This window comes from Acomys russatus, chromosome 15 (genome assembly GCF_903995435.1).
Source record: "Acomys russatus chromosome 15, mAcoRus1.1, whole genome shotgun sequence".
NCBI classification, from domain to species: Eukaryota; Metazoa; Chordata; class Mammalia; order Rodentia; family Muridae; genus Acomys; species Acomys russatus.
This window is the reverse complement of record NC_067151.1, coordinates 9,494,166-9,519,318: the sequence shown is the minus strand read 5'-3', so window position 1 is coordinate 9,519,318 and position 25,153 is coordinate 9,494,166. Positions and strand designations below refer to the sequence as shown.

General features: G+C 43.9%; 2 protein-coding genes and 1 non-coding gene across 4 annotated transcripts; 2 read left to right on the top strand and 1 right to left on the bottom strand.

The window, feature by feature from the left end:
* Positions 1 to 1,864: 1,864 nt before the first annotated feature.
* Actrt3 (actin related protein T3) lies at positions 1,865 to 4,185 on the bottom strand. Its single transcript, XM_051157024.1, has 2 exons — positions 3,983 to 4,185; positions 1,865 to 2,913 (listed from the first exon to the last, which is right to left on the bottom strand). Exons 1-2 carry the CDS (start codon positions 4,183 to 4,185, stop codon positions 1,998 to 2,000), a joined length of 1,119 nt encoding a protein of 372 aa, XP_051012981.1. The 3' UTR covers positions 1,865 to 1,997.
* A 2,080-nt stretch (positions 4,186 to 6,265) lies between these two features.
* Positions 6,266 to 6,338, top strand: Trnav-aac (transfer RNA valine (anticodon AAC)). The gene has a single exon. It is a non-coding gene; the product is annotated as a tRNA-Val (tRNA).
* A 1,321-nt stretch (positions 6,339 to 7,659) lies between these two features.
* Mynn (myoneurin) lies at positions 7,660 to 24,711 on the top strand. Of its 2 annotated transcripts, XM_051157019.1 has the most exons (8): positions 7,660 to 7,747; positions 8,557 to 8,853; positions 11,209 to 12,005; positions 12,874 to 13,033; positions 19,569 to 19,747; positions 20,563 to 20,646; positions 21,685 to 21,771; positions 24,058 to 24,711. In XM_051157019.1, exons 2-8 carry the CDS (start codon positions 8,588 to 8,590, stop codon positions 24,318 to 24,320), a joined length of 1,836 nt encoding a protein of 611 aa, XP_051012976.1. In that variant the 5' UTR covers positions 7,660 to 7,747; positions 8,557 to 8,587; the 3' UTR covers positions 24,321 to 24,711. The 2 variants fall into 2 exon arrangements, with proteins under 2 accessions (XP_051012976.1, XP_051012977.1); XM_051157020.1 differs by lacking the exon at positions 20,563 to 20,646.
* The last annotated feature ends 442 nt before the right edge of the window (positions 24,712 to 25,153 follow it).

Below are 25,153 nucleotides of genomic sequence, written 5' to 3'. Positions count from 1 at the left end.
GTGTCTGAGTGGCCATCTTTGGCCACTTAATTTGCCTTCCTGGTCCTGCCCCTGGATCCACTCTAGCAAATATTCTCTACTGTTTCCACAGTTCCTTGTTGTTAGAATATCTGCCCTCCTTTTCCACCCTCTTGCTCTGAGCTCACAGGATTGTCGTTGACAACACACCAGTCATGGAGTCATTCTGCCCTGCAGCAACCTTCTTCCTTAAAGTTCAATAACCTGGAAACCGTATTCATTTGACACAGAATATTTTAAGCTGAGTGCAGTGTATACACTTGTGGCGTCAACACGCAGGAAGTATAGGCAAGAGAAATGACTGCAAGTTCAACAGTAGCTTGGAGAGCCGGGCGTGGTGGCGCACGCCTTTAATCCCAGCACTCGGGAGGCAGAGGCAGGTGGATCGCTGTGAGTTCGAGGCCAGCCTGGTCTACAAAGTGAGTCCAGGATGGCCAAGGCTACACAGAGAAACCCTGTCTCGAAAAACCAAAAAAAAAAAAAAAAAAAAAAAGAGTAGCTTGGACTAGAGGACCCAGCAAGAACTCACATACCAAGATAGTCTGTCAAAAATAAATAAATGGAACACTGTACATTGCTCTTTTTCCAAGGGAAACATCAGGAATACTGTTTCCGGTAAAAGCATTTGATTTATTTATATGAGCAATTAGCACTTGTTTAGGGCTCAGGAGGTCCCAGGATCCAGAAATGAGCTCAAGGTGGATGATAGAAGGACTGCTGTGATTAGGTAACAGCCAGCATTTTTCAGGTACTTGTGAAATGGGGTTTCTGTCCCCAGAAAGGGTCGCTGTCCCCAGCTACTAGTCCACCTTATTATGGAAAGTGAGCACATGACTGCTCCCAGGTTATGGTTGAAGGGAAGTTTTTAATTGTAGATATTAAGGAGAGTCCAGACAGAGGTTATCTGGAAGGGTCCTGAGCAGGGAGAGAAAGCAGTGCACCCCACAGAGTGAACCCAGCCATGAGGGGAGGATGGGGGTGGAGCTAGAGGGAGGATGGAGAGAAAAGGGCAGGAGGGTGGGAGTGGGGCTAGAATGGAAGACCAAGAGACCTCATGGACGAAATGGCAGGGTCACACAGGAAGGGGGAAGGGAGGCCCATGCCTGGAGAAGTTTATGGAGAGTCCGGTGTAGAGAAGAGCTGAGAGGAGCCACAGGTCCTGGGTGAGCCTGGAGACCAGCATGTGCTTTGGTATGCTATTCGGGACCATAGTCAGCCATTCCTCAGAAGCTTCTTTTCGGACCTGACACTTCAAATCCACAAGATTTGTCCACCCCTGCTCTCTCACCCTCTGTCTTGCAGGCTGGCCCTCCCCACACCTAGTCTACTTTGTCTCTGCTTCCGATTCTTCCAAACGCCTCAGGATATTTTCTCTATATTATTCGCCATAAAACCTGTTCCCCATGGAGCAACTATTTCGGCTGTCTCTGTACTGCACCTCATCCCATACAACCCTGACTGTTACTATCACATTGTTTCCTGGCCTGTTACAAAAAGTCAGGCGGTGGTGGCACACGCCTTTAATCCCAGCACTGGGGAGGCAGAGGCAGGCAGAGCGCTGTGAGTTCGAGGCCAGCCTGGTCTACAAAGCGAGTGCAGGACAGCCAAGGCTAACAGAGAGACCCTGTCTCGAAAAATGAGAGGGAGAAAAAAAAAAAAAAAAGTCAAGAGAGCCAGAGTTGCAAGCCTATAATCCCAGCTACCTGGATGACAAGTTTTAAGTACAGCCTAGACAATTTAGCAGATTTTGTCTCAAAATATAAAGTAAAAAAAAAAAGTGGGGGCTGGGAATATAGCTCAGTGGTGGCATGCATAGCATGTGAGACACTTCAGGTTCAATCCACAGAGTTACCGAAACGTTTTTACAAAGAGAAGTGGCCATCCCCGTAACAGAAAGGTTTTGTGCTCCCAGAACCAGAACATCCGGAGTGTTTTGCTGTGTGTACTCAGGACACTTTACTCATCATTCTGGCTGCGTCTCAGAAGCATCTTTGGTGTACTATATTGGGTCCAACTTCTTCGAATTCTGCGGCCGTGATCCACATGTCCTGGAAGGCAGACAAGGACGCGAGAATAGAGCCCCCCATCCACACTGATGTCTTCCTTTCCGGGGGCGCTATAACCTGCACAGGGGTATTGGCCGGCGCCATCTTTGCCACATCCTTAATGAGTCGCTTATCTAAACCGGGGAAAGAGGTTGATCCTCCGGAGAGGAGGATGTTGGAGAAAAAGGGGTTCCTGAGGTCAGTATCACACTTGATTATGCTGTCGAAGCACATCTTATCGATGCCAGGGCTGTTGCTATTCACGAGCCACGGAGAGAAGAGGGCCTCTGGGCAGCGAAATAGCTGCTTACGGAGTTTGACAGTCTTCCCGTCGGGCAGGGTGTACATCCTCTCCAGGCTAGGCTCTCTGGCCATTTCGTCCTCATAATTCATGGCCACGTAACAAGCGTTCTCCTTAATGTCTGCGACGATCTTTCTGTCCCCGGTTCTGAGCAGCATGACACCGTCGTCCTTCAGCAGCATCATGAGGTAGCTGGTGAGGTCAAACCCTGCCACGTGGAGCTGTTTGACACCGTGAGACAGGCAGTGGCCATCAAAGATGGGCACGCACTGAGTGACCCCAGCACCTGCGTTCAGCACCAGGCCAGTCGTGAAGCCAGCAGCGAAGAGAGCCAGCACAGCCTGCACAGACATGTAGAAGGCGGGGACTCCCAGGTTCTCAAAGAACACTTCGGAGGTGCGCTGCCGGTTTGCCAACGGGTTCAGCGCAGGTTCGGTAACCAAGACTGGGCCATCACTTGCCTTCATGTTTAGGTTATAATCATAAATATGCTTCCACATGATCTCCATGTCTCCCCAGGAGGAAATGAGCCCCCGATCCACTGGATAGCTGGAGAAAAAAAAAAAAAAAAAAGTAACTCTTGTGCTTTTGTGGTTGTTGGTGGTGTTTTTGAGATTTGGTTTTAAAAAATAGTATTAGCCGCGTTCGAGGGTGCACACCTGTGCAGGCAGAGGTAGGCGGATCGCTGCAAGTTCGAGGCCAGTCTGGTCTACAAAGTGAGTCCAGGATAGCCAAGGCTACACAGAGAAACCTTGTCTCGAAAAACAAAACAAAACAACAATTAATAATTATAATAACTTATTATTATTATTAGCATTATTATTATTAGCATTATTAGCATTCAGAAGGCAGAGGCAGGCGGATCTTGAGTTCAAGGCCAGCCTGGTCTACAGAGCAAGTTCTAGGACAGAGGGCTACACAGAGAAACCCTGTACAAAAACCAACTAATTCAGTCTATGAACCAAGTTGGCCTGGAATTTACAGACTCCCCTTCCTCTGCCTGATTAAAGGTGCAGTGCACCATTCTTAGACATAAGCCTTTAATATTTACCCTTGTTGGGTGGTAGTGGCGCACCCCTTTAATCCCAGCGCTTGGGAGGCAGAGGGAGGCGGATCTCTGTGAGTTTGAGGGAGTCTAGGACAGCCAACGCTACACAGAGAAACCCTGTCTCCAAAAAAAACACAAAAAAACAAAAAACAAAAAAAAACAAACCAAAATTATTTACCCTTTTCAGCTTTTATTCATCTAAAGCGAGTATCATTGCTTTCTGGTCAGTGACCTTTCTCTGAAATCGTTTTGCTTGGGCATTTTTCTCCTCTTTGGAGATACGCAACTTCAAAAAGTTGAAAATTCCCACGTTCTGTTACTGTTGTAATTAAAGAGACCACGCCAAACGGCAAAAGCTATACGTTAAAGTCACATTTTTATAAAAGCATGTATAGCACAAACGGTCACTAAAAACATTTGAATATATTTGTGTACAGAGAACAGAGGTTTTTGTGAGGGATGGCTTGGCGGAGGCTGTCCGGCTACTCTCCCTGGTCCCTTCAGGGTGGCTTTAGCTGTGGATTCTTCTCCCTCTTCCACGTGCACCCAGACTGCAGCATCCCGCGGTACCTGATGGACAGGAAGCTCCTGCGCTCCTGCGCTTGATCACCCACACACAGCTCCGGCTCGCTGCAGTCCACCGAGGTGCCGCGGCCCTTGGTCCGGCCCACAATGTTCGGGTAGATGAACTGGGGCTCCCGGGTCCCAGCTAGCCCGGCCTTGATCACTCCCGAGCCATTGTCAATCACCACTGCAGGCTGGTAGCCGCTCATGCCGCCGCAGCCTCTGCTGCCTCTGCATCCGCTGGGCCGCTGCTCCCCGGCGGCGGCAGAGCAGCGGGGACCGGAGCCTGGACGTCACAGAGGACCTGGCCGTCCGCTGCCCGTGTGACAGGCACGCTTCTCCCGGGACCGAGCCTCGCAATGCCCCTGGAAGCTCACAATGTCAACACCAGAAAGTCGGGTCTTCCCCCTCCCTAACAGTGTACACGGGCCTCAAACACTCTGAAAAGCCATTTTTAAAAAAAATTAATAAAAAGGACTGGCGAGATGGCTCAGTAGTTAAGAGCACTGCCTGCTCTTCCAAAGGACCCAGGTTCAATTCCCAGTACCCACATGGCAGCTCACAACTGTCTTTAACTCCAAGATCTGACACCCTCACACCAACGCACATAAACTAAAGTTAAATAAAATATTTAATAATAATAATAAGAAGAAGGAAAGAAGGAAGAGAAAAAGAAAGAAAACAAAACAAGCAAACAAAAAACAAAAAAGCCTTTGAACTCTAGTTAACATGAGTATTCCAGGGCCAGTGGGTACGTGGCAGAGGCGGTTGAAACAGGATGGGCCTGGCAATATTGTTGCAAAAAGGTTGACGCTCAACTTCAGGGGATGCTGGGGTGTGGAAGGAGTTTACGTAGTGTGTAGTAAACAATGTCATGTCTTTCCTGTAGTTTCTAAAAATGTACACAAAAGAGCAGAACCTTTTTGGTTTTCTAAGAGGTTTCCTTATCGTATCACAAGCTGGCCACGAACTTATATGGACTCCCCTCTTCAGGCTCGGAGTTCTGGGGTGCTTGGTTCCCTCTCCTTCCTCCTCCTATCCCCCTCCCCTCCCCTTCCTGCCTTCTTTCAGTCCTTCCTTTTATCCTCTTTTTGTTTGTTTGTTTTTTGAGACAGGGTTTCTCTGTGGAGCCTTGGCTGTCCTGGAACTCACTTTGTAGACCAGGCTGGCCTCGAACTCACAGCGATCGGCCTGCCTCTGCCTCGTAAATGCTGGGATAAAAGGCATGAGCCATCACGCCTGGCTCCTTTCATCCTCGTTTTTCGTCATCTTTTTACACTATAGGTCCTCTGAAAGTAATTTTCCTCCTGCTGCTCCTCCTCCTTCTTTGTGTTTTTCGAGACAGGGTCTCTCTGTGTAGCCTTGGCTGTCCTAGACTCACTCTGTAGACCACGCTGGGCCTCAAACTCACAGCGATCCGCCTGCCTCTGCCTCGAAAAGGCTGGGATTAAAGGCATGCGCCACCACCGCCGGGCTCCGAAAGTAATGGTCAGTTCCTAGGGGTGTTTTTAGGTAAAGGACACGCCTGCCACTTGACAAAAGAAATTCCTCAGATAATTATAAAGTTCAGTTCAGGGGAAAAAAAAAAAAGTGAATCGCGCTTGGCGCGAGGGCTCACGCCTGTAATACCAGCACTTGGGAGACAGAGGCAGAAGGATTACTTGGAGTTCCAGGCCAGCCAGGTCTACAAAGTGAGTCCAGGACAGCCAAGGCTACAAAGAGAAACTCTGTCTCGGGAAAAAAAAAAAAAAAAAGGTACAAAAACGAGCGTCTTGGTGTCTGATTTCGCGCATTCCTTAGGGGCTTTAAAACAGATACACAAATTAGAACCTTGGGTAGGTATTCGGAAGCTGGGGGGGGGGGGGGGTGTTTACATGTCCATCCTCCCACCAGAAGCTGGCTGAAGCGCGATCTGAGCCATTTTTTGGGCGCTAGGACCCTAGCAACAGCCTACCGCGGCTTCCCCAACCAGAGGAAAACATAACATGCTTGAACTGAGAAAACGTGGAAAAGGGCCAGGAACTCTCGCGGTGCCTGGTCTCTGGCCGTGCATTCGGTGGGGCTTTCCAGGAAATGTGCAAACAAGTTCAAACTTGTTTTAGTACGGCTCTAGTAACTGTGGGTCTGTTTTCACTCCCCTACCCATTAGAGATAACTGCTCTTAAAATAGCTGTGCGGCACCTATGAGAATGTAACCTATCAAGAACCTTTCCGGGGCTACACAGAGAAACCCTGTCTCGAAAAACCAAAAAAAAAAAAAGAACCTTTCCGGCCGCCTGGAGCAGCCGGGTTTCCGTAGTGTAGTGGTTATCACGTTCGCCTAACACGCGAAAGGTCCCCGGTTCGAAACCGGGCGGAAACAAGTATGCGCTCTGTTTTGTATCCTGAATTTACTTTTCGAAAGCCAGATTCTTAAAACCTTAAAGACAAATTCTGTAAGTAGAGACTTAACCAGCTGAAGAAGTACTCGTGTAAAACATAAAAACAACAGAGCCGAAACAAGTTTTGACACAACTATTTTAATGTTGAAAACTCTATAGCAAGAACACCAAACAAGGGCTGATGAGGTAGGTAGCCGCTCTATTGTCTCTGGAGCATTTCTGTATCATCAGGTTTCTCCCTCGAGATTGCACTTTCCCTTTCATGCCAGGCTAAATTCTATTCTTAATCTATGTGTCAAGTTCACTCAATATCTCAAAATTAACACATTACCTAAAAGAATTTGAAGAAAAGGTGAAGTTCAAAAGAAATACTCAAAAATACAGTTTTCTTATAAACACGATTGTGATTTTATTCACAAATTCTTCACAGAAGTGTTATAAAGCAAAAAGATTCCTGTATGGAAAAAGTATCAAAGTTTTTTGAGGCTGTCTTTTTAAAATAAAGTCACACAAGTAAATCCCTTAGGGTCCAGAAACATAACTTTTAACAACAACAAACATTTAAGTTGTGTTATTTAAGACCCTTGATGTCCACAGGTTCTAGGGAAGAAACTACAGGAACACATGAAAATTTTCTGGCACTTTCCTACAGTGAAGCGATAACTGTGCTCTTTTCCCTTTATTGCACAAAATCGGAATTCGAGGTAAATAATTGTGCTAAAATTGTTCAGACGCAGGAAAACCTTTTCCGGTAGAAAGCCCACCTTCCTCTCATTTGCGCATGCCCAGTGTGCCCAGCTGGTTTGCTTTGCTATCGTGCTCAGCCTTCTGTCACCAGGTTAAGGGTATCCTGGAAGATGAGCTTCGGTGGGCCGGCTCAAACAGAACTCTCGGGGTCCCAAGAGCTTTCGGGGATGCAAAAGAGGAAAGAGTGATTGGTCTCGACTCAAGCATACCCCTCCCACCCGCCACGGTCAAGAGCCAGGGTGCAAAACGCAGTCGTCTCCACTGGAGGGGCGCTAACGAAGAGAGGATGACAGGGGAGGAAAAGAACTACAACTCCCAGCATGCAGCGCGCAGCGCAGTTCCCGGAGAGGTCGGCTGTGCACTCGAGCCCGGTCTCGGTCCAGAATCTGGGCCAACAGCTACGGGCTGACAAGGTGAGCAGCTGGCGCAGGATGTGAGTGAACACTGAGGTGTGTTCCGGAGACCCGGGCATTCCGAGAAGTCAGGGCTCTGAGAGCTAACTCGCCGGCCCTAGGGGACTTAGCGTGTGTGCGGATGTGACGCAACGGCGGAGGAGGACGAGAGAGAGGCGGAGCGTCGCAGTGACGTCCTCTCAAGATGGCGGAGAGAGAGTGAAGAAACTGTTTCCTTTGGGCGGCTGCCGGTGAGTGCCGCCCTCTGCCTGGCCTGTAGCTCTCATGTTGTGGGATCCCCCGGGTCTTCTGCGGCCTGGCGCCTCGGAGATCGAGCGCGCTTCGGGCGAAGCACGGTGTCCTGGGAGGGGCAGTCTCCGCGGTGGCTCAGCCGTGGGAACCCGAGGAAGTGCGAGCTTGGGAGGGCAAGGCAGCGGAGGCCGAGGAGGACTGGCTGGCCGGGGCTGTCAGCGTACGCCGCTGCCAGGCTTGCAGCGGGCAGGCAAGGGGTGTGTCCTCCTCTGGGGAGTGGCAGAACCTTTTGACAACACGTTGTCTTGTCGCGGGTGCCGTTCCCGCCCCCTTGCACTAGCCTAGCGCTTGGACCCGCGCCGTCCGAGACTACAGATTTCAGTGATCAGAAAGCAATTAAAAACAACTCGTATCGTGTCCTTAACCCCCTCCGTCTCAAGGAGTCATTTCCTAGTTTAGTTGTTTAAGCACCTTCAGGTTAGCTATGCCTACCGGAGCTTGAAAGTTTGAGGAGTCCTCTATAAAAGCTTAGAATTTTAAAGGCCCCTTTCACAACTCAAGAACTTGGTTTGGTTCGCCGTCATTTATTGCATTAGTGTTCTAGTGCAGGAAAACAAAAAAAGACATTTACTCTCCCATGTGTTTGATGAGGCTGTGGGGTGGGGTGGGGTGGGTGGGGTACAAAGTAAGAGGTCAGTTGTTCCTGTTTAGCGTTCAGTCCCTCCTCCACCCTCCCTTACCTCCGCTTGGGTGAATGTTTGGTGAAAGCTTTGCGGTTATTGATTCACTGTTTCTTCTCGTCTTTTAGATCCAGGGTAAAATTCCATTCTGATATCAAGATGCAGTATTCACACCACTGTGAGCACCTTTTAGAGAGACTGAACAAACAACGGGAAGCAGGATTTCTTTGTGACTGTACCATAGTCATCGGAGAGTTCCAGTTTAAGGCGCATAGGAATGTGCTTGCATCCTTCAGCGAGTACTTTGGTGCCATCTACAGAAGCACTTCCGAGAACAATGTTTTTCTTGACCAGAGTCAGGTGAAAGCTGATGGATTTCAGAAACTGTTGGAGTTTATATATACGGGAACTTTAAATCTCGACAGGTAAAGTACACGTTTTTATTCAGTTATAAAAGTTAGTCAGATAGTCTTTAGAGCGAAAGTAGATTCAGTGTTCACACACACATATATTATATATATATACATTTATACATACATACACACACACAATTATACATGTATATGTGTGCACAGTGTAGCTCCAGTAGCTCTCTTTAGGATGAAAAGATTTTTGATAAGCACAAAAAACACATTAAAAGCAAGAATTCTGTCTGACATACTTATTCACTAAAAGAAAAAAAAATGCTCTTTATTTCAGTTTTGCAAATGATGACTTCTAAGTGAATTTTCCTTTGCCATCACTTTTGGTCTTTGTGGTCCTCAGATCTTCTCTCACACTCCCTCACTGACCCTTGCTTCTTATAAGGCATTTGGAGTAGAGAGTTGGCAGAACCTTCTCTGGGCTCATGGCCTAGTGCCTTCCATTGCTCACATTAAAGAGCAGTGTGGAGGACTTCCTGATCTTGGGTCTGGAAAGGAACTTCCTGGGACTAGGAATAACAGTAACTCCAGTACTGTGTTAACCTACTCAAAGCTTAAATCAAGCCAGAGGTCACCTCACACCTGGACTCAAGAGGTGCCGCCATTGGCCACATGCCTGCTGTGCAAACATGAGGACCTGATTTTGGATCCCAGCACCCATATAGAAGCATCTTTGTAGTGCCAGTGCTGCCAAGGTGGCTACAGGGGGCTCCCTGGAGCTCATTAGTCAGCCAGCTAGCCTAGCAGAACCTGTGAGCTTCAAGTTCACTGAGAAGTCCTGTCTCTCATAATAAGGTGTGAAGAGCAACAGCGGAAGACACAGAGTCGTCTGCAGTGTCCACACACAAATACCCATGCTTCTGTGTGCGCATGTGCACGCGAACACCACATACTTCTACGTCAGAAGATGCTTATGCTTCTTCAGTAATAAGTAGGGTCTTCAGTCTTAGAGTACAGATACATTGTTTAATATTAATATACTCCCAGTTGCAGGAGAAAAGATAGGGCAAAAGCAAAGAGAATCTGGTCAAATTATGCTTGCCTTCTTTCACTCATTTCTTATAGAACCGTGAATACAGCTAGAGTATTGGCTGATAGAACAGATTTACAGGTCAGTCTGGTAGCATGCCTTTAATCCCAGAATTTGGGAGTTCTATGACAGCTAGACCTACCAAAAAAAAAATATGTATACACACATACATATATATATGTATATATATATGTATGTATGTATATGTATACACACACACAGATACACACACACACACACACACACAATGACATTGTATCTTTTTGGCTACCTGATCATTTCTCTGTTTTGTTCTTTTTTTTTTTTTTTTTTTTTAAGACTTTATTTATTTATTGTGTATACAGTGTTTTGCCTGCATGTATGCCTGCACGCCAGAAGAGAGCACCAGATTTCAGTATAGATGGTTGTGAGCCACCGTGTGGTTGCTGGGAATTGAACTCAGGACCTTTGGAAGAGCAGCCAGTTCTTTTATCCTCTGAGCCATCTGTCCAGTCCTCTCTCTTGTTTTGTTTGTTTGTTTGTTTTTTGGGGGGTTGGGTTTCTCTGTGTTATAGCCCTGGCTGTCCTGGACTCACTTTGTAGACCTTGAACTCACATTTGCCTCTCTCTGCCTTCCAGGGCTGGGATTAAAGGCATATGCCACCATACCTGACTTCATTTGTCTCCTTTGATAAGACCTCTTTGAGCTTTAATCTCCTCAAAAAAGTGAGGTGGAAGTAACTATATTGGTATTATTATAAAGATTGAGAGTAGCAATCATTTGTTTACTTTATATTTTATCTTCTTCACTTGCTGCCTTCTTTAGTTGTACATTTCTTAGACAAAAATTAGAATGGGGGAAAAAAACAATGAAATTCTGCCACCTACTGATAAGCTTTTTTTTTTTTTTTTTTTTTTTTGGTTTTTTGAGACAAGGTCACTCTGTGTAGCCTTGGCTGTCTTGGCTTCACTTTGTAGACCAGACTGGCCTCGAACTCACAGCGATCTGCCTGCCTCTGTCTCTTGAGTGCTGGGATTAAAGGTGTGCACCACCATGCCCGGCTTGTTTTTGTTTTTTTAAGCAGCCAGAAAACACAACATTTTTTTTATTCCGTAATGGTCCATTCACGTCTCTAGGTAGGCATTCTTTTCATCTTTGCTATATCTATAAAATTGAAGATCCCTGCTCAAACATTTTGCTTGAATTGCATTTTATAAATTTGTTATTTGGTTTAAGTTGTTTCAGCATTCTGCTTCAATAGATCTTTAAGAGATGTTCAAGTATGTGCACAGCTGTTTCAGGTGTTTCCTGGATTAGAATATTGTCATTTAGCCTTGTTTCCTTACAGTTGGAATGTTAAAGAGATTCATCAGGCTGCTGACTATCTCAAAGTAGAAGAAGTAGTAACTAAATGTAAAATAAAGATGGAAGATTTTGCTTTTATTGCTAGTCCCTCTTCTACAGAAATATCTAGTATTACTGGAAACATCGAATTGAATCAACAGACCTGTCTTCTTACTCTGCGAGACTATAACAACCGGGAGAAATCAGAAGTCTCCACAGACTTAGTGCAGGCAAGTCCTAAACAAAAAGCATTGACAAAGAAATCATCTCAAAGTAAGAAGAAGAAAAAGGCTTTCAATTCCCAGAAAGCAGGGCAGAGTAAAGTGGTGCAGTACGGCAGTGACATTTTAGACAGTGCACCTGTTGACTTACTGCTAGATACAACTAAGCTGTCCTCACCTGTAGTTGAACAAGTCATCCAAGGGAATGATAATTCAGAACTCGAGTTGACCTCAGTTGTGGAAAATACTTTTCCAGCACAAGATATTGTGCAAACGGTTACAGTCAAACGGAAACGTGGAAAGCCACAGTCACACTGTGCTCTGAAAGAACACTCCATGTCTAATATAGCCAGTGTGAAGAAGAGTGCGTATGAGCTGGAGAGCGCTGGGGAGGAGCTGGAGCCTCGGTATTCCAAGGCCAAGCCAGTGTGCAACACATGTGGGAAGGTCTTTTCCGAAGCCAGCAGCCTGAGAAGGCACATGAGGATACATAAAGGGGTCAAACCTTACGTCTGCCACTTGTGTGGAAAGGCGTTCACCCAGTGCAACCAGTTGAAAACACACGTCAGAACTCACACAGGTGAGACTGGGTTGTGGGAAGCTGCGTTGTTGGGTGTTCTTGCTGGGATGGCTTTGTGGTGTTTGGTCTTCCACTCTCTCTTGGTTCTGGGGATTGAACATGGCCTCAACTGAGCATACACTGTACTGCTAGGTTCTGTTTCCAGCCTGTAAAGATGACATTAGCGCACAGCACTGATTGCTTACCAACAAAATATCTTTCAGCTATAAAAGGTTTTAGTATTAGACTCCTACATTTTTGTGATTGTAACCAAGTATTTAAAGGCTCTTTGAAGTTGTATTGCATTGGGGCCTTAAACCATTTGCTGGGGATTGAACCTACGGCCTTGAGCATGCTGTGCAAGTATTCTACCACTAAGCTATAGCCCTCCCACCTCCCCCATATGACTTTTTTATTCTGAGACAGTATCTTGCAAAATTGCTCAAAAATGGCCTTGAATTTGCAGTCCCCCTGCCTCAGCCTCCGTAGTAGTTAGGCCTGGCATGGTTCTAGTTTTTTTTAAACATCTAACAGAGACAAATACTAAGACTCATGCAAGTTTCACATGTTACCAACACTTCTTGTTACATGCTCCTAGACCTCACCTCACTGGTGTTTGGTTTTTGGTTTTTTCGAGACAGGGTTTTTCTGTGTAGCCTTGGCTTTCCTGGACTCCCTTTGTTGACCAGGCTGGCCTTGAACTCACATCTGCCTCTGCCTTCCTGAGTGTTGGGATTGCAGGGGTGCACCACCATGACCGGCTTCTATTGCCACTCTTAAGGGCTTCAAGAGTTTATGACTTTAGCAAGTAAAGTGGAAATTTTTTTTTTCTTACTACAACATTATTGCTCCCAGTATCTTCCTAATACAAATGTTATTGTTCTTTTAGGGGAAAGGCCATACAAATGTGAGCTGTGTGATAAAGGGTTTGCTCAGAAGTGCCAGCTGGTCTTCCATAGTCGCATGCATCATGGTGAGGAGAAACCCTATAAATGTGATGTGTGCAATTTACAATTTGCAACTTCTAGCAACCTCAAGATTCATGCAAGGTAAAAACAAGCAAGCAAACAAGAAAGCACAATGAGCTGTGTGGCCTTTCAGCTGGTTACTTATTATAGTCTAATGAACAGTGCACTTTCTATGAGTTCACAGAGCAAGCAGGGCCAGCCTCACATGACAGCGTGCGGACCATGGAGTGAAAGGGTTTTATGCTTCCCCTACCAGGTTTTCATCTTCCTTGCACTTTCTCATTCCTCTCTTTTGGAATGGGAGTTGAACTGTGGAATTTGTTTAAGCTGTTCTGATTTTTTATAAGAGTTACCCCAAATCTTTGAGACTTTAGACATGGACTTTTTTTTATTTGGGTTTTTTTAGATAGGATTTCTGTGTAGCCCTGGCTGTCCTGGAACTTGCTGTGTAGACCATGCTGGCCTTGAACTCAGAGATCTGCCTGCCTCTGCCTTCCAAGTGCTGGGCTTAAAGGGCTGTGCCACCACCGCCCGGCCTAGAACCAGACTTCTGAGAGGTACTGCATCTATGCAGACTCTGAATGTACCTGTGAGATGGGCTTGAACGTCTGGGCTCAGGGGTAGAATATCTTGGATCTGAAATACCTCTCAAATGTTCGCTGTGGAAAGTACAGTCCCCAGTGCAGCAGTGTTGAGAGAGGTGAGTGTGTGGGAAAGTGGCTCTGACCTAAGCAGAGGACTAGCAGCCCATCACCTTGACCACTCGGCTACCTCATCATCCCTTCACCAGGGAATTAGAGGAGGTGATATTTTAGGTGTTGAGACCTAGTTAAAGAACTGAGTCTTGAACCTCTTGGGGTTGCATATTGCCCCAGCCTTCCCCCCACACTTCTCTTCTGCCTCTTACTCTTGAGTGCTGTGACAGATAGCCTCACCGAGGTCTCCAGGGGAAGTAGTAACCATGGCCCATGGACTGTGGCTACAGTAAACTGAGAGCCCGTGTGCCTGGCCATGGACAGGGAAGGTGGACATAGGTATGTGAGCAGGGCGCCTAGGACATTCTTCTTTAAGCAAATGAATTTATGTTTTCATACCCTGGCACTGATTTTGATGAGTAGGATTTAGCCAGTTTTCTACTTTTGGGGTGGGGTGGGGTGGGGTGGGGGAGACAGGGTCTTGCTGTATAGCCCAGGCTGGTCTCAAAACTCCCAAATCCTCCTACCCCTACTTCCTCAAAGCTGGGATAGCAAGAATATACCACTGATGTGATTTCTTGTTTGGCTTAGTGGTGTTAGGGCCTCCAGCCTGTTAGAGAAGTGCTCCCCCATGGAGCCCACCTTTCCAGCCCATTGACATCTTTGCACTGTGCTGATGTGCTCCTCAACCATACATGTCTTCCCTGGTCCACCTTAACTGGTACTTCTTCTCTAGCCAAACTTCCCAGTTTTTAAAAATTTCCACTTTGCTTTGGCTCACTGCAAATCCAGCTAAAAGCAGCTAGTACTGCCCATGGCATCTACATACCATGTAGCCTTGAGATTTTTCCCCCCACTGCAATAGTTAAGTCTTTTCCCCAGCTCCAGTCTCAGGGCTGGATAAAGTGTAAACAAGTTACTTGGTAGAGTGCAACATTGTTCTCCAGTTCCATTCCCAGGAGCATTATTTCCTTCTATAACTCAGGAGCACCGACTTCACTGTCACATTCTCTTTTCTGATCCTCTCCCTCCCCCTCTTCCCTTTCTAAAAACTGTAGTCCAGCTGACCTCAGACTTTTTTTATTTTGCTTTTTGTTTTTGACTTTTCAAAACAGAGTTTCCCTGGGTAACCTTGGCTCTCCTGGTCTCACTTTGTAGACCAGGCTGGCCTCAAACTCAAAGAGATTCAGCTGCCTCTGCCTTCCAAGTGCTGGGATTACAGGTGTGTGGCTCTACCTCCGCCATCACCCCCCCACCCCCACTCCCACCCCTGACTGACCTTTTAGTTTGCATCTCAGGATGCTGAGTGTTGGAATTCTTGACATGTGTCCACCATTCCTACTTCAGACTACTATCCAGATTTCTATGAGAATTATGGTCCTGAGAGTTTATACCAGAGTGGCCCTCTAAGCTCTGCGGGCATGTTCATAGATCTCTTCTAAGCTGCATCTGTAAACTTGCCCAGGTCCTCCTAAACTCACTTCCACAAACATCTGAGCCACATTGTGAGATATAGGTGCAGTGAACCCATCACTGGTACTTTTTTTATGTACACCCAGTCATCAGTGTGAGGCAGTGTCTGAGGCAGCCACCCCAAGAAGGAAAGGCATATGTTGGCAGATCCAGAGGCTTTAGTCCATGGTCTCTTGGTCTCAGCGCTTCTGGGCCTTTGGTGAGGCAGAGAAGTATGGCCGAGGGAGCGTGATGGAGTCCACTGCTCATCGTGTGGCAGTAAAAAGCAGAGGCTGAAGAGGGGCCTGGGATGAAGGCACAATTTCAGTGACCTGCTTCTAACTAGGCCCTGCCTTCTAAAGCTTCCACCACTGAATACGACCTGTGCCTGAGAACCAAGCCTTCTGCACTTGGTCTGTAGAGAGAATTCTAGATTCAGACCATTAGCACCTGGAATTAGGGGATTTGTTTTTTAGCCAAACAGAAAGAGAACAAGGTGTATGGTGCAGATACTATAGGTAGGATGCTATGATGTGAACCTTTTTTCTCTTTAAACTACATGTTTGTTTATTTTGTGTATGCCCTACACTATGAGTGGTGTGCCTGTGACGTCCAGAGGACAACTGAAGGGAGTTGGGTTTTTTCTTCCACAAAATGAAACCCAGTGATCAAACTCAGGGTCAGTAGGCACCTGTACTGAACCAACTCACTGGCCCCAAATTTTCTTCTAGTTAAGTTTTTCTCAGTGAAAAATGAAACATCTATTAGCTGGGTGTGACAGTGGATGAGAAGGTACTAGTAGTTTGAGGAAGAACTTTTGACAAAGAAGATGGACTAGCAAAATAATTGCTGTAGCCGGGCCTGGTAGCGTACACCTATAACCCAGCACTCGGGAGGCAGAGGCATGCAGATCACTGTGAATGTGAGTTCAGCCTGGTCTACAAAGTTATTCTGGGACAGCCAGGACTACACAGAGAAACACTGTCTAGAAAAAATAACAACAACAACAACAATAGTTGCTGTATTTGAGGTTTGATGGTAACTATTGTGCTGGTTGGTTTTTATCAATTTGACACAAACTTAGACATATCTAAGAAGAGGTCTTGGTCGAGAAAAGGCCTCCTTGTCTATAGGCAAGCCTGTAGGGCATTGTCTTTATTAAGGACTAATGTGAGCGGTCCCAGCCCACTGTGGTTCGTGCTGCCCTGGCCAGGTATAAGCAAGCAGCCTGAGCAAGCGGTCAGTAGCAGCCGGTCCTGCATGGCTTCTGCTTCAGTTCTCACTTCAAATTCCTGTCCTGACTTCCCTCAGTGATGGATTGTGATGTGCAAGTGTGAGCTGAAACAAACTTCCCTCCCCAGGTTGCTTTTGGTCATCATCATTACCACAGCAATAGAAACCCTAAGACAACTGTATAATGATGATGGCAAATGTTTTTTGGTTTGGGGACTTTTTTGTCTTGTTTTTTCCATTTTTTTTTAACTTAAATAATTTATTCAGATTACATCTCAATTGTTATCCCCTTAATTTTATCTTCCTGTTCCTCCCTCCCTCCCTCTTTCATCCTATTCCCCTCCCCTAGGCCTGTGATAGAAGGGGACCTCCTCCCCCACCATATGATCACTGCCTCTCTTCAGGAAATTGTCTCCTGTGCCAATGTGTTCCAGGCTCTTCCCCACTTTTTCTTCTAACATATTTAGTGTGTCTGGTTTTATGTTGAGGTCTTTAATCCACTCAGACTTGAGTTTTGCCTATGGTCATAAATATGGATCTACTTGCATTTTTCTACATGTAGACAACCAGTTAGACCAGCACTATTTGTTGAAGATGCTATACTTTTTCCATTGTTTGGATTTGGCTTCTTTGTCAAAAATCAAGTGTCCATAGATGTGTGGGTTTATTTTTGGGTCTTTGATTCAATTCCATTGAGCAACCAGCCTATTGTTATGCCAGCACCATGCTGTTTTAATTACTGTGGCTCTATAGAACAGCTTGAGATCAGGGATGGAGACGCCTCTGGAGGATCTTTTGTTGTACAGGATTCTTTGAGCTCTTCTGGGGTTTTTGGTTTTCCATATGAAGTTGAGAATTGATCTTTCAAGATTTTTAAAAAATTGTATAGGTATTTTGATAGGGATTGCATTGAATCTGTAAATTGTGTTTGGTAAGATGGCCCACAAACATGGGAGATCTTTCAATCTTCTGATGATGTCTTCAGTTTCCTTCTTCAGAGACTTGAGATTTTTTTCATACAAGTTTTTCACTTGCTTGGTTAGAGTTACACCTAGATACTTTATATTACTTGTGGCTATTGTGAAGGGTGTAGTTTCCCTAATTTCTTTCTCAGCATGATTGTCATTTGTATAAAGGAAGGCTACTGACCTTTTTTAGTTGATTTTGTATCCAGGCCTTTTGCTGAAGATGTTTATCAACTGTAGGAGTTCTCTGGTGGAATTTTGGGGGTCACTTATGTATACTATCATATCATCTGTGATAATTTGACTTTCTCCTTTCCAGTGTGGATCCTTTTGATCTCTTTTTGTTGTCTTATTGCTCCAGTTAGAATTTCAAGTACTGTATTGAAGAGATATGGAGAGAGTGGGAAGCCTTGTCTAGTCCCTGATTTTAGTGGAATTTCCTTGAGTGTTTCTCCATTTATTTGATGTTAGCCATTGGTTTGCAGTATGGTGCCTTTCTTATGTTTAGGTATGTGCCTTGAATCCCTGATCTCTCCAAGACTTTAAACATGAGTTGCTGTTGGATTTTGTCAAATGTTTTTTCAGCATGTAAGGAGATGATCATGTGTTTTTTTTCTTTTGGTTTGTTTATATGGTGGATTACATTGATGGATTTCCGTATATTGAACCATCCCTGATGCGTGGGATGAAGCCTATTTGGTCATTGTGAATGATATCTTTGATGTGTTCTTGGATTCAGTTGGCGAGAATTTTATTGAGTATTTTTGCATCAGTGTTCATAAGAGAAATGTTCCTTCTTTATTGGGTCTTTGTGAGGTTTAGGTATCAAGGTGACTGTGGCCTTATAGAATGAGTTTGGTAATGTTCCTTCTGTTTCTATTTTATGAAATAGTTTGAAGAATATCATTATTAGCTCTTCTTTGAAGGTCTGGTAGAATTCTCTGAAACCATCTGGCCCTGGGCTTCCCCCCTCCCCCCACCCTTAGGAGAATTTTGATGACTGCTTCCATTTCTGTAAGAGAAATAGGACTATTTAATTTGTTTATCTGATCTTGATTCAACTTTGGCAAGTGGAATTCATCAAGAAAATTGACCATTTCCTTTAGATTTTCAAATTAAGCTTTTTGAAGTAGGACCTAATGATTCTTCGTATTTCTTCAGTGTCTGTTGTTATGTCTCCCCTTTTCATTTCTGATTTTGTTGATTTGGGTAGTGTCTCTCTGCCTCTTAGTTTGGCTAACAGTTTGTAGATCTTGTTGATTTTCTCAAAGAACTAGCTCTTGGTTTTGTTGATTCTTTGAATTGTTTTCTTTGTTTCTAACTTATTTCAGCCCTGAGTTTATTTCCAGCTGTCGACTCCTCTTGGGTGTTTCTGCTTCTTTTTTGTCTAGGACTTCCAGATGTGTCATTAAATTACCTATATGAGATGTTTCCAATCTCTTATGAAGGCACTTAGTGCTATGAACTTTCCTGTTAGCACTGCTTTCAATGTGTCCCATAAGTTTGGATATGTTGTACCTTCATTATTATTGAATTTTAGGAAGTCCTTAATTTCTTTTTCTATTTCTTCCCTAACCCAATTGTCATTAAGTAGAGAGTTGTTCAGTTTCCATGTGTGTAGTTTTGTTTGTTTGTTTGTTTGTTTTTTCTTTTTCAAGATAAGGTTTCTCTGTGTAGCCTTGGCTGTCCTGGAACTTGTCTTTAGACCAGACTAGCCTCAAACAAACGCAGAAATCTGCCTGCCTCTGCCTCCCACACTGGGATTAAGGTTGTAAGCCACCATGGCCCAGCTAAGTGTGCAGTTTTTGTTGTTTGTTTGTTTGTTTGAGATAGGTTTTCTCTGTGTAACAGCCCTTGCTATCCTAGATTCACTTTGTAGTCCAGCCTGGCCTCAAACTCACAGAGATCTGCCTGTCTCTGCCTCCCAGGTGCTGGGATTAAAGGCAGGTGCCACCACACCTGGCTTAAGTGTGCAGTCTTTGTTTTGTTTTGGTTTGGTTTGGTTTTTTGAGACAGGGTTTCTCTGTGTAGCCTTGGCTGTCCTAGACTTGCTTTGTAGACCAGGCTGGCCTCGAACTCACAGTGATCCACCAGCCTCTGCCTCCCAAGTGCTGAGATTAAAGGCGTGCGCCACCACGCCCGGCAAGTGTGCAGTCTTAACCTTTTGAAATGCGGTAAAATGCTGCATGGAAATTATATAAGAAATACTTTGTGTATACATTGACCTCCAGATTGCTTTACTTACTGTTGTTACTTTATGTTTGCTAATAGGAAGCACAGTGGAGAAAAGCCATATGTTTGTGATAGATGTGGGCAGAGATTTGCCCAAGCCAGCACACTGACCTACCATGTCCGCAGGCATACTGGAGAAAAGCCTTATGTGTGCGACACCTGTGGGAAGGCATTTGCTGTGTCTAGCTCTCTTATTACTCATTCTCGGAAACATACAGGTAAGAGTTTAATCCAAAGAGACTGTTGTAGATCAAAGAAATGGGAATGGGGCCTTTGCAAAAGGTAGATTATAGACTTCTTAGATATCTGCATTGCTTTTCTACATGACTCTCACATAACTATTATGTTAAAAACCTGACATTTTCTAGAATAATGCAAGGTAGGTGAAAATTTGGTCATTAGCTTATACTTGCTAAAGTAAGATAATTCTGAAAAATATATAAATTGAGTTGAAGAATGCTTTTATGACTAGAGAAAACCTTTTTAGCCTATTTTAGAGTTTGTCTCCTTTGAGTTAAGGTGTGAAGTGGGAGGGTGGGTTAGGCAGGGAACGTATTTTGTATAGATATTCTGAGATCTGCAACTCGGACAGATGTGTCTGATGCAAATTATTACTTTCGAAACAAAGTGTACTGGTTAGAGTCTCTTCTTTTGTAAGGTGGGCTGTTGGCTATAATTCTCCTTAAATGTTTTTATTCTTTTTGACTAATAAAGTAGATAGCAAGATTTGAAATGTGGCTTGAATTTAACATGTTCTCAATCATAAAAATCAAATTGTTTACCCAGATCATCTCTTATAGGAGAGAAGAGGTATTTGCAGAAAGAATATTTTACTATGTGAAAAGTATCAAGCTAGCTAGATAGAATAAAATAATAGTTCATTACTTTGACGTACTGAAAAATGCCTCTAAAATATGATGTAGAAAGGCTTTCATGTAGTGGTAATCTTAAGCGCTTACTTTGGGACGCTTGTCATTGATAAATATTATATTGGGATAGTACCCCACTTCGCTATCTTTTATTTTCCATCCAGGTGAAAAACCATACATATGTGGTATTTGTGGGAAAAGTTTTATTTCCTCAGGAGAGCTCAGCAAACACTTTCGATCCCATACAGGTCTGTGTTTAGGGAGAACGCATCATTTTTTGTTCTCTCTTAATTCCTTTGTATGTAAACCTTGGCTTTGAAACCATTGTGGAGTATCTGGTATATAGTGTCTAGTCATAACTTAGCAGTAACAAGTTTTTAATGTATAAATACCAGTTTTTTGTTTGTTCATTTCTTTCTTTCATTATTACTATTTTTTAGTTGTTTAAAGTATAATTTAAATTTGGTTAAGAATTGTGTAGATTTTCCAAGAAATATGCTAGGTATCCATCATGTCCAAACAAAAGCTTTCACGTTAAATTTGAGTAGATGCATCAAACAAGGAACCATCAGCATTATAAAGTGCTATTCGTGTCTGAAGTTTTGGGAATGGATTTTATTATCAGCATATTTGTTAAACATGTAACGTGTAAGCAGTATGAAGAAAGTGCTGAATACTAAAAATTAAAAGAAAGGAAAATTCTGGATTTAAGTACACTGGTCACTTTTTTCACAGCCCGTATTCATGCCTCTCGTCAGAGCCATGTGAGTGCTAGGAGGGCGTGGCAGCCTCGTGTTCCCTGACTCAATCATCACCTGACCCATAGCGCTGAGGAACAAACTCAGAGCATTAAGCTGTAGGCATTCAGTCTGCTGAGCTATATCTGCAGCTTCAACAGAATTCCCCTAAAAATAACCATATTATAGGATATTGTCATGTTCCTTAGAGGATTTCCTCATTTGTGAGGTTTTGAGAACAAAATTCACAATTATACTTGCCCCAGCTCTAAAGCAGGTTTTAGCACACGAATGACATCCACTGTGTATCTGATGTCAATCAATATATAGATGATTTTTTAGAATTTCAGAATATGAAAATGGTTAAATGTCCCTCAAGATACTTCCTATAAAGTCAAAGTGTACCTACGTGTATAGGGTTTCTAGTCTCATAGTCATAACTAAGTCATTTAAATAATTTTTGCTTTATTTCATCAACATTTGATAGTTTTGTGTCAGCTAGCAATTTTTAAAATACTGAGTGTTTAAATATCTCACCTTGTTTTTCAGGAGAACGACCATTTATCTGTGAATTATGTGGGAATTCTTACACAGACATTAAAAATTTAAAGAAGCATAAATCAAAGGTCCATTCTGGTAAGTGTGTGTGCTTAAACAGCTGCTGCTCTGTGCTGCTGGCCTCTCGTGCTGCGCTGCACGTTTCAGCAGTGTAAACAACATCTGTATGTGAAAGTAGACGTAGGCCGCTATGGTGCTGCGTGCTTATAATCTCAGTACTCAGGAAGCTGACACAGAAAGAGCTCAGATCTAGCTGCAGGCTAGTGTGAGCCACAGAGTGAAGCCCATCTCAAAAAACAAACCAATGCAGCACTGCTAGAAGCTTGTGTGCTCAAGCCTGAGAGCCTAAAGTCTGTTCCCAGATCCCACAGTTAGCAGGAGAGAACAGTTCCCTGAGACTTGTCCTCTGACCCACATGTACACAGACCCAAAACGACTAACTAAATGAATACAGTGAAAATTTTAGAAACAAAACACTAACAAAAGCTTAGGTATATACATATAAAAAAAATTAGCTTTATAAATATTGAAATACTCAACTTCATAAAAAATAAAATTAAATTAAATAAATTAAAAATATCCAGGGGGTGGAGAGATAGCTCCACATTTAAAAGCAGTGGCTGCCCTTACAGAGGACCCGCATTAGACTCCCAGCATCCACATGGCGGCTCACAACTGTCTGTAACTCTAGTTCCAAAGGCTCCAATTCCCTCTTGGCCCATAGGCAACAGGCACGTATGCAAGTAAAACACCTATACATATAAAATAATAATAATAAACTACTTTAATTATTTCCTCCTTTAAAAATATGACTTACCAGTAGTCCCAGCACTTGGGAGGCAGAGGCAGACAGATCTCTGTGAGTTCGAGGCCAGCCTGATCTACAGAGTGAGTCCAGGAAGCCAAGGCTGTACAGAGAAACCGTCTCAAAAATTAAAAAATAAAAATTTGACTTGGTGGCACATACCACACACCTGTAATCCTAAAACTTAGGAGACAGAGGAAGGAAAGTTGTGGTTCAAGGTGAGCTACCTAGTTAGGCTCTGTCTCAAATAAAGCAAAAACCACGACTTGTGAGTAGTTTCAAAATGAAAGAAAATAGAACCAAGCTATATCGTTATTTTCCATAATGCAGTCTGGGTAACTCAGATTGACTACGGAAGTTAGGAAGAACAGAGTTATCTTGAAGATCAAATTGTATGAGGAAATAGGAGCCTGGTAGTTTAAAAATTAATCATTGTAATGATTTAGGTAGAAACATCTGAAAACTGCATGGGCCTGTTCAACGGTCCATTTAATACCTTGGGGTACATATGCAGGGCATACGGCTGTGAGCGGGCTATGGCCCTGGCTCCCTAGGAGCTCACAACATCAGAGACCTGACATAATGAATGCAAAAGCGCTACGGAAGATGCTCTTCCGAAGCATTAGCATGTGCTCACATTAACCTGGACGTGGCAGCGCTCAGATGCTGAGGCAAAGGAGGATACTTGCAAGTTCAAAGCCAACGTGTGCTGCATAATGACAGTATCTAAAAAGGAGACGTCTGTCAGGAGGGAGCACACTTATGTTTACAGAAATTGAAGAGAGGAGAGTTCAGGGGTTGGAGATGGGCAGGACGGGTTCACCACCAGTAGAGGACATTTTGATGAGTCACTAAGACAAGACAGCATAGCTTGTTTCTTGCCTGGTTGAACTGCAGGATCCAGAGAATTGCAGCTTAGTGTAAGCAGCCTATGCACTGCCAGCTCTCTACTGAAGCTGCTGACATGCCAGCAGCGTGGGATGGCAGCAACATGTTACAGCCAGCAGCAAAAATGTGTCTTTAGTTAGTGCAGTCATTGGCTAACTGAGCAGTTTCTCACCTCAGAGATAAATGGCTGGTGATTACTGCAGACCTGAAGCCAGAGGGTCAAGTGGACTGCTCATTAGAACAACCAGCATACAGAGAAAGACTTAATTATTTTATTGTCCTTCTGTTCGGGGAAGGAATTAGACAAGTTTAACCTAGCTTTTCCCTCAAGGAGTTTATAGTCTAGTTAAGAATTCAAGGCATGAATGAGAAATATGTGCCACAGGGAGGAATGTGAGATGTGATAACTATGTTATAGGGTAGATGAGTAAAGTTCACCCAGGTGTATAAATGAATTAACTTATTTATGTAATGGAATTTGTATTTGACCCTGTGCTTGGAGCCCAGACATGCAAACTTAATCAGGCACATTGGTGAGAGAGAAACGGGTTGCACCTGGGTGTGGAGCCTGCGTGTAATAAAGTTCCAGGAGCTGTCTTAGGCTTAGTCGGCCTTAGACAATGGTTTGGTTTGTACTGTTAAAGGCAGTGTACCTCCCCGCGTCATCTCAGGCGCAGATAACGCCCCAGACTGCAGTGCAGAGGACCATGCTGTGAGCGAGCGTGATTCCATACAAAGAAGCCCCTTGCCAGAAACGCTGGATGTGAAGCCGGCTGAGATGGCTCTACCCTTAGCGCTGCCGCTTGGAAGTGAGGACCACCATATGCTCCTGCCTGTCGCAGACAGCCATTCTCCGACATCAGATGCGCTGCTGAGGTCAGCTGTGAATGGATATTCGGAACCACAGTTGATTTTTTTACAACAGTTATATTGACTCTGAAGACATGGAATTGCTGAGACATCCCTGGCAGTAAACTTGACCATCTCTGGTAAGGTGCATACTCGTATCCCGGTCACTTGAGATGTGTAGCCATTATTTCTTATGCACAGAAGTAAAAGCACCTGAAACTGCATCTGCCAGTGCTTGTTTGGATTGTTGGCTATATTGTAAACAGTCAGCCTCTCAAGGAGCGACTCCACTGTGGTGGCACTAATCTAGATGGGTGAGTTCTACACACTGTTAAAGCTGCCTTAACTCCATTTTTGTTTTGCATTTCAGACTTAATTTGTTCCTGAGGTAGAACCTGACCTGTGGGGTTTTGTTGTCTTGTTCTCTCCTCACGTTTAAGCAAAACCTACAGTAATGTCAACTTGAAAGCGTTTCTGTGTGTGGACCTGTGGAACAGTATGTGAACTGTTGGAGGGAATAAACTCATATTTATGTCTAGGAAAATTTAGATACTGAGGAAGATTTGTGCTATTTATTAATATATTCCTTTAGAGGTAACTTTTCTAATGAAGCCAAAAGAAGTATTTCTCTTAAAACCCAGAAAAATGTATGTACATTTTTGTTCATTTAGAATGAATTCAGTATTCTGAAAAAAAAAAGCCAATAGTCAGATCAATTTTTGTTTTGAGTTGAGACTATATTTTTTTAAATAGATATTTGGTGTTTTTAAGTAGTCAAAAGACATTTTGGAATTTGATTCGTTTTATATTTTATTAGATTTGTAGATTATTGGAAGTGAATATATAACAAATTTTGAAAATTTTTGATAAGCCTATCTTGTATAAGTTATGCACTTTTTAAAATAAATGTTCTAAAAA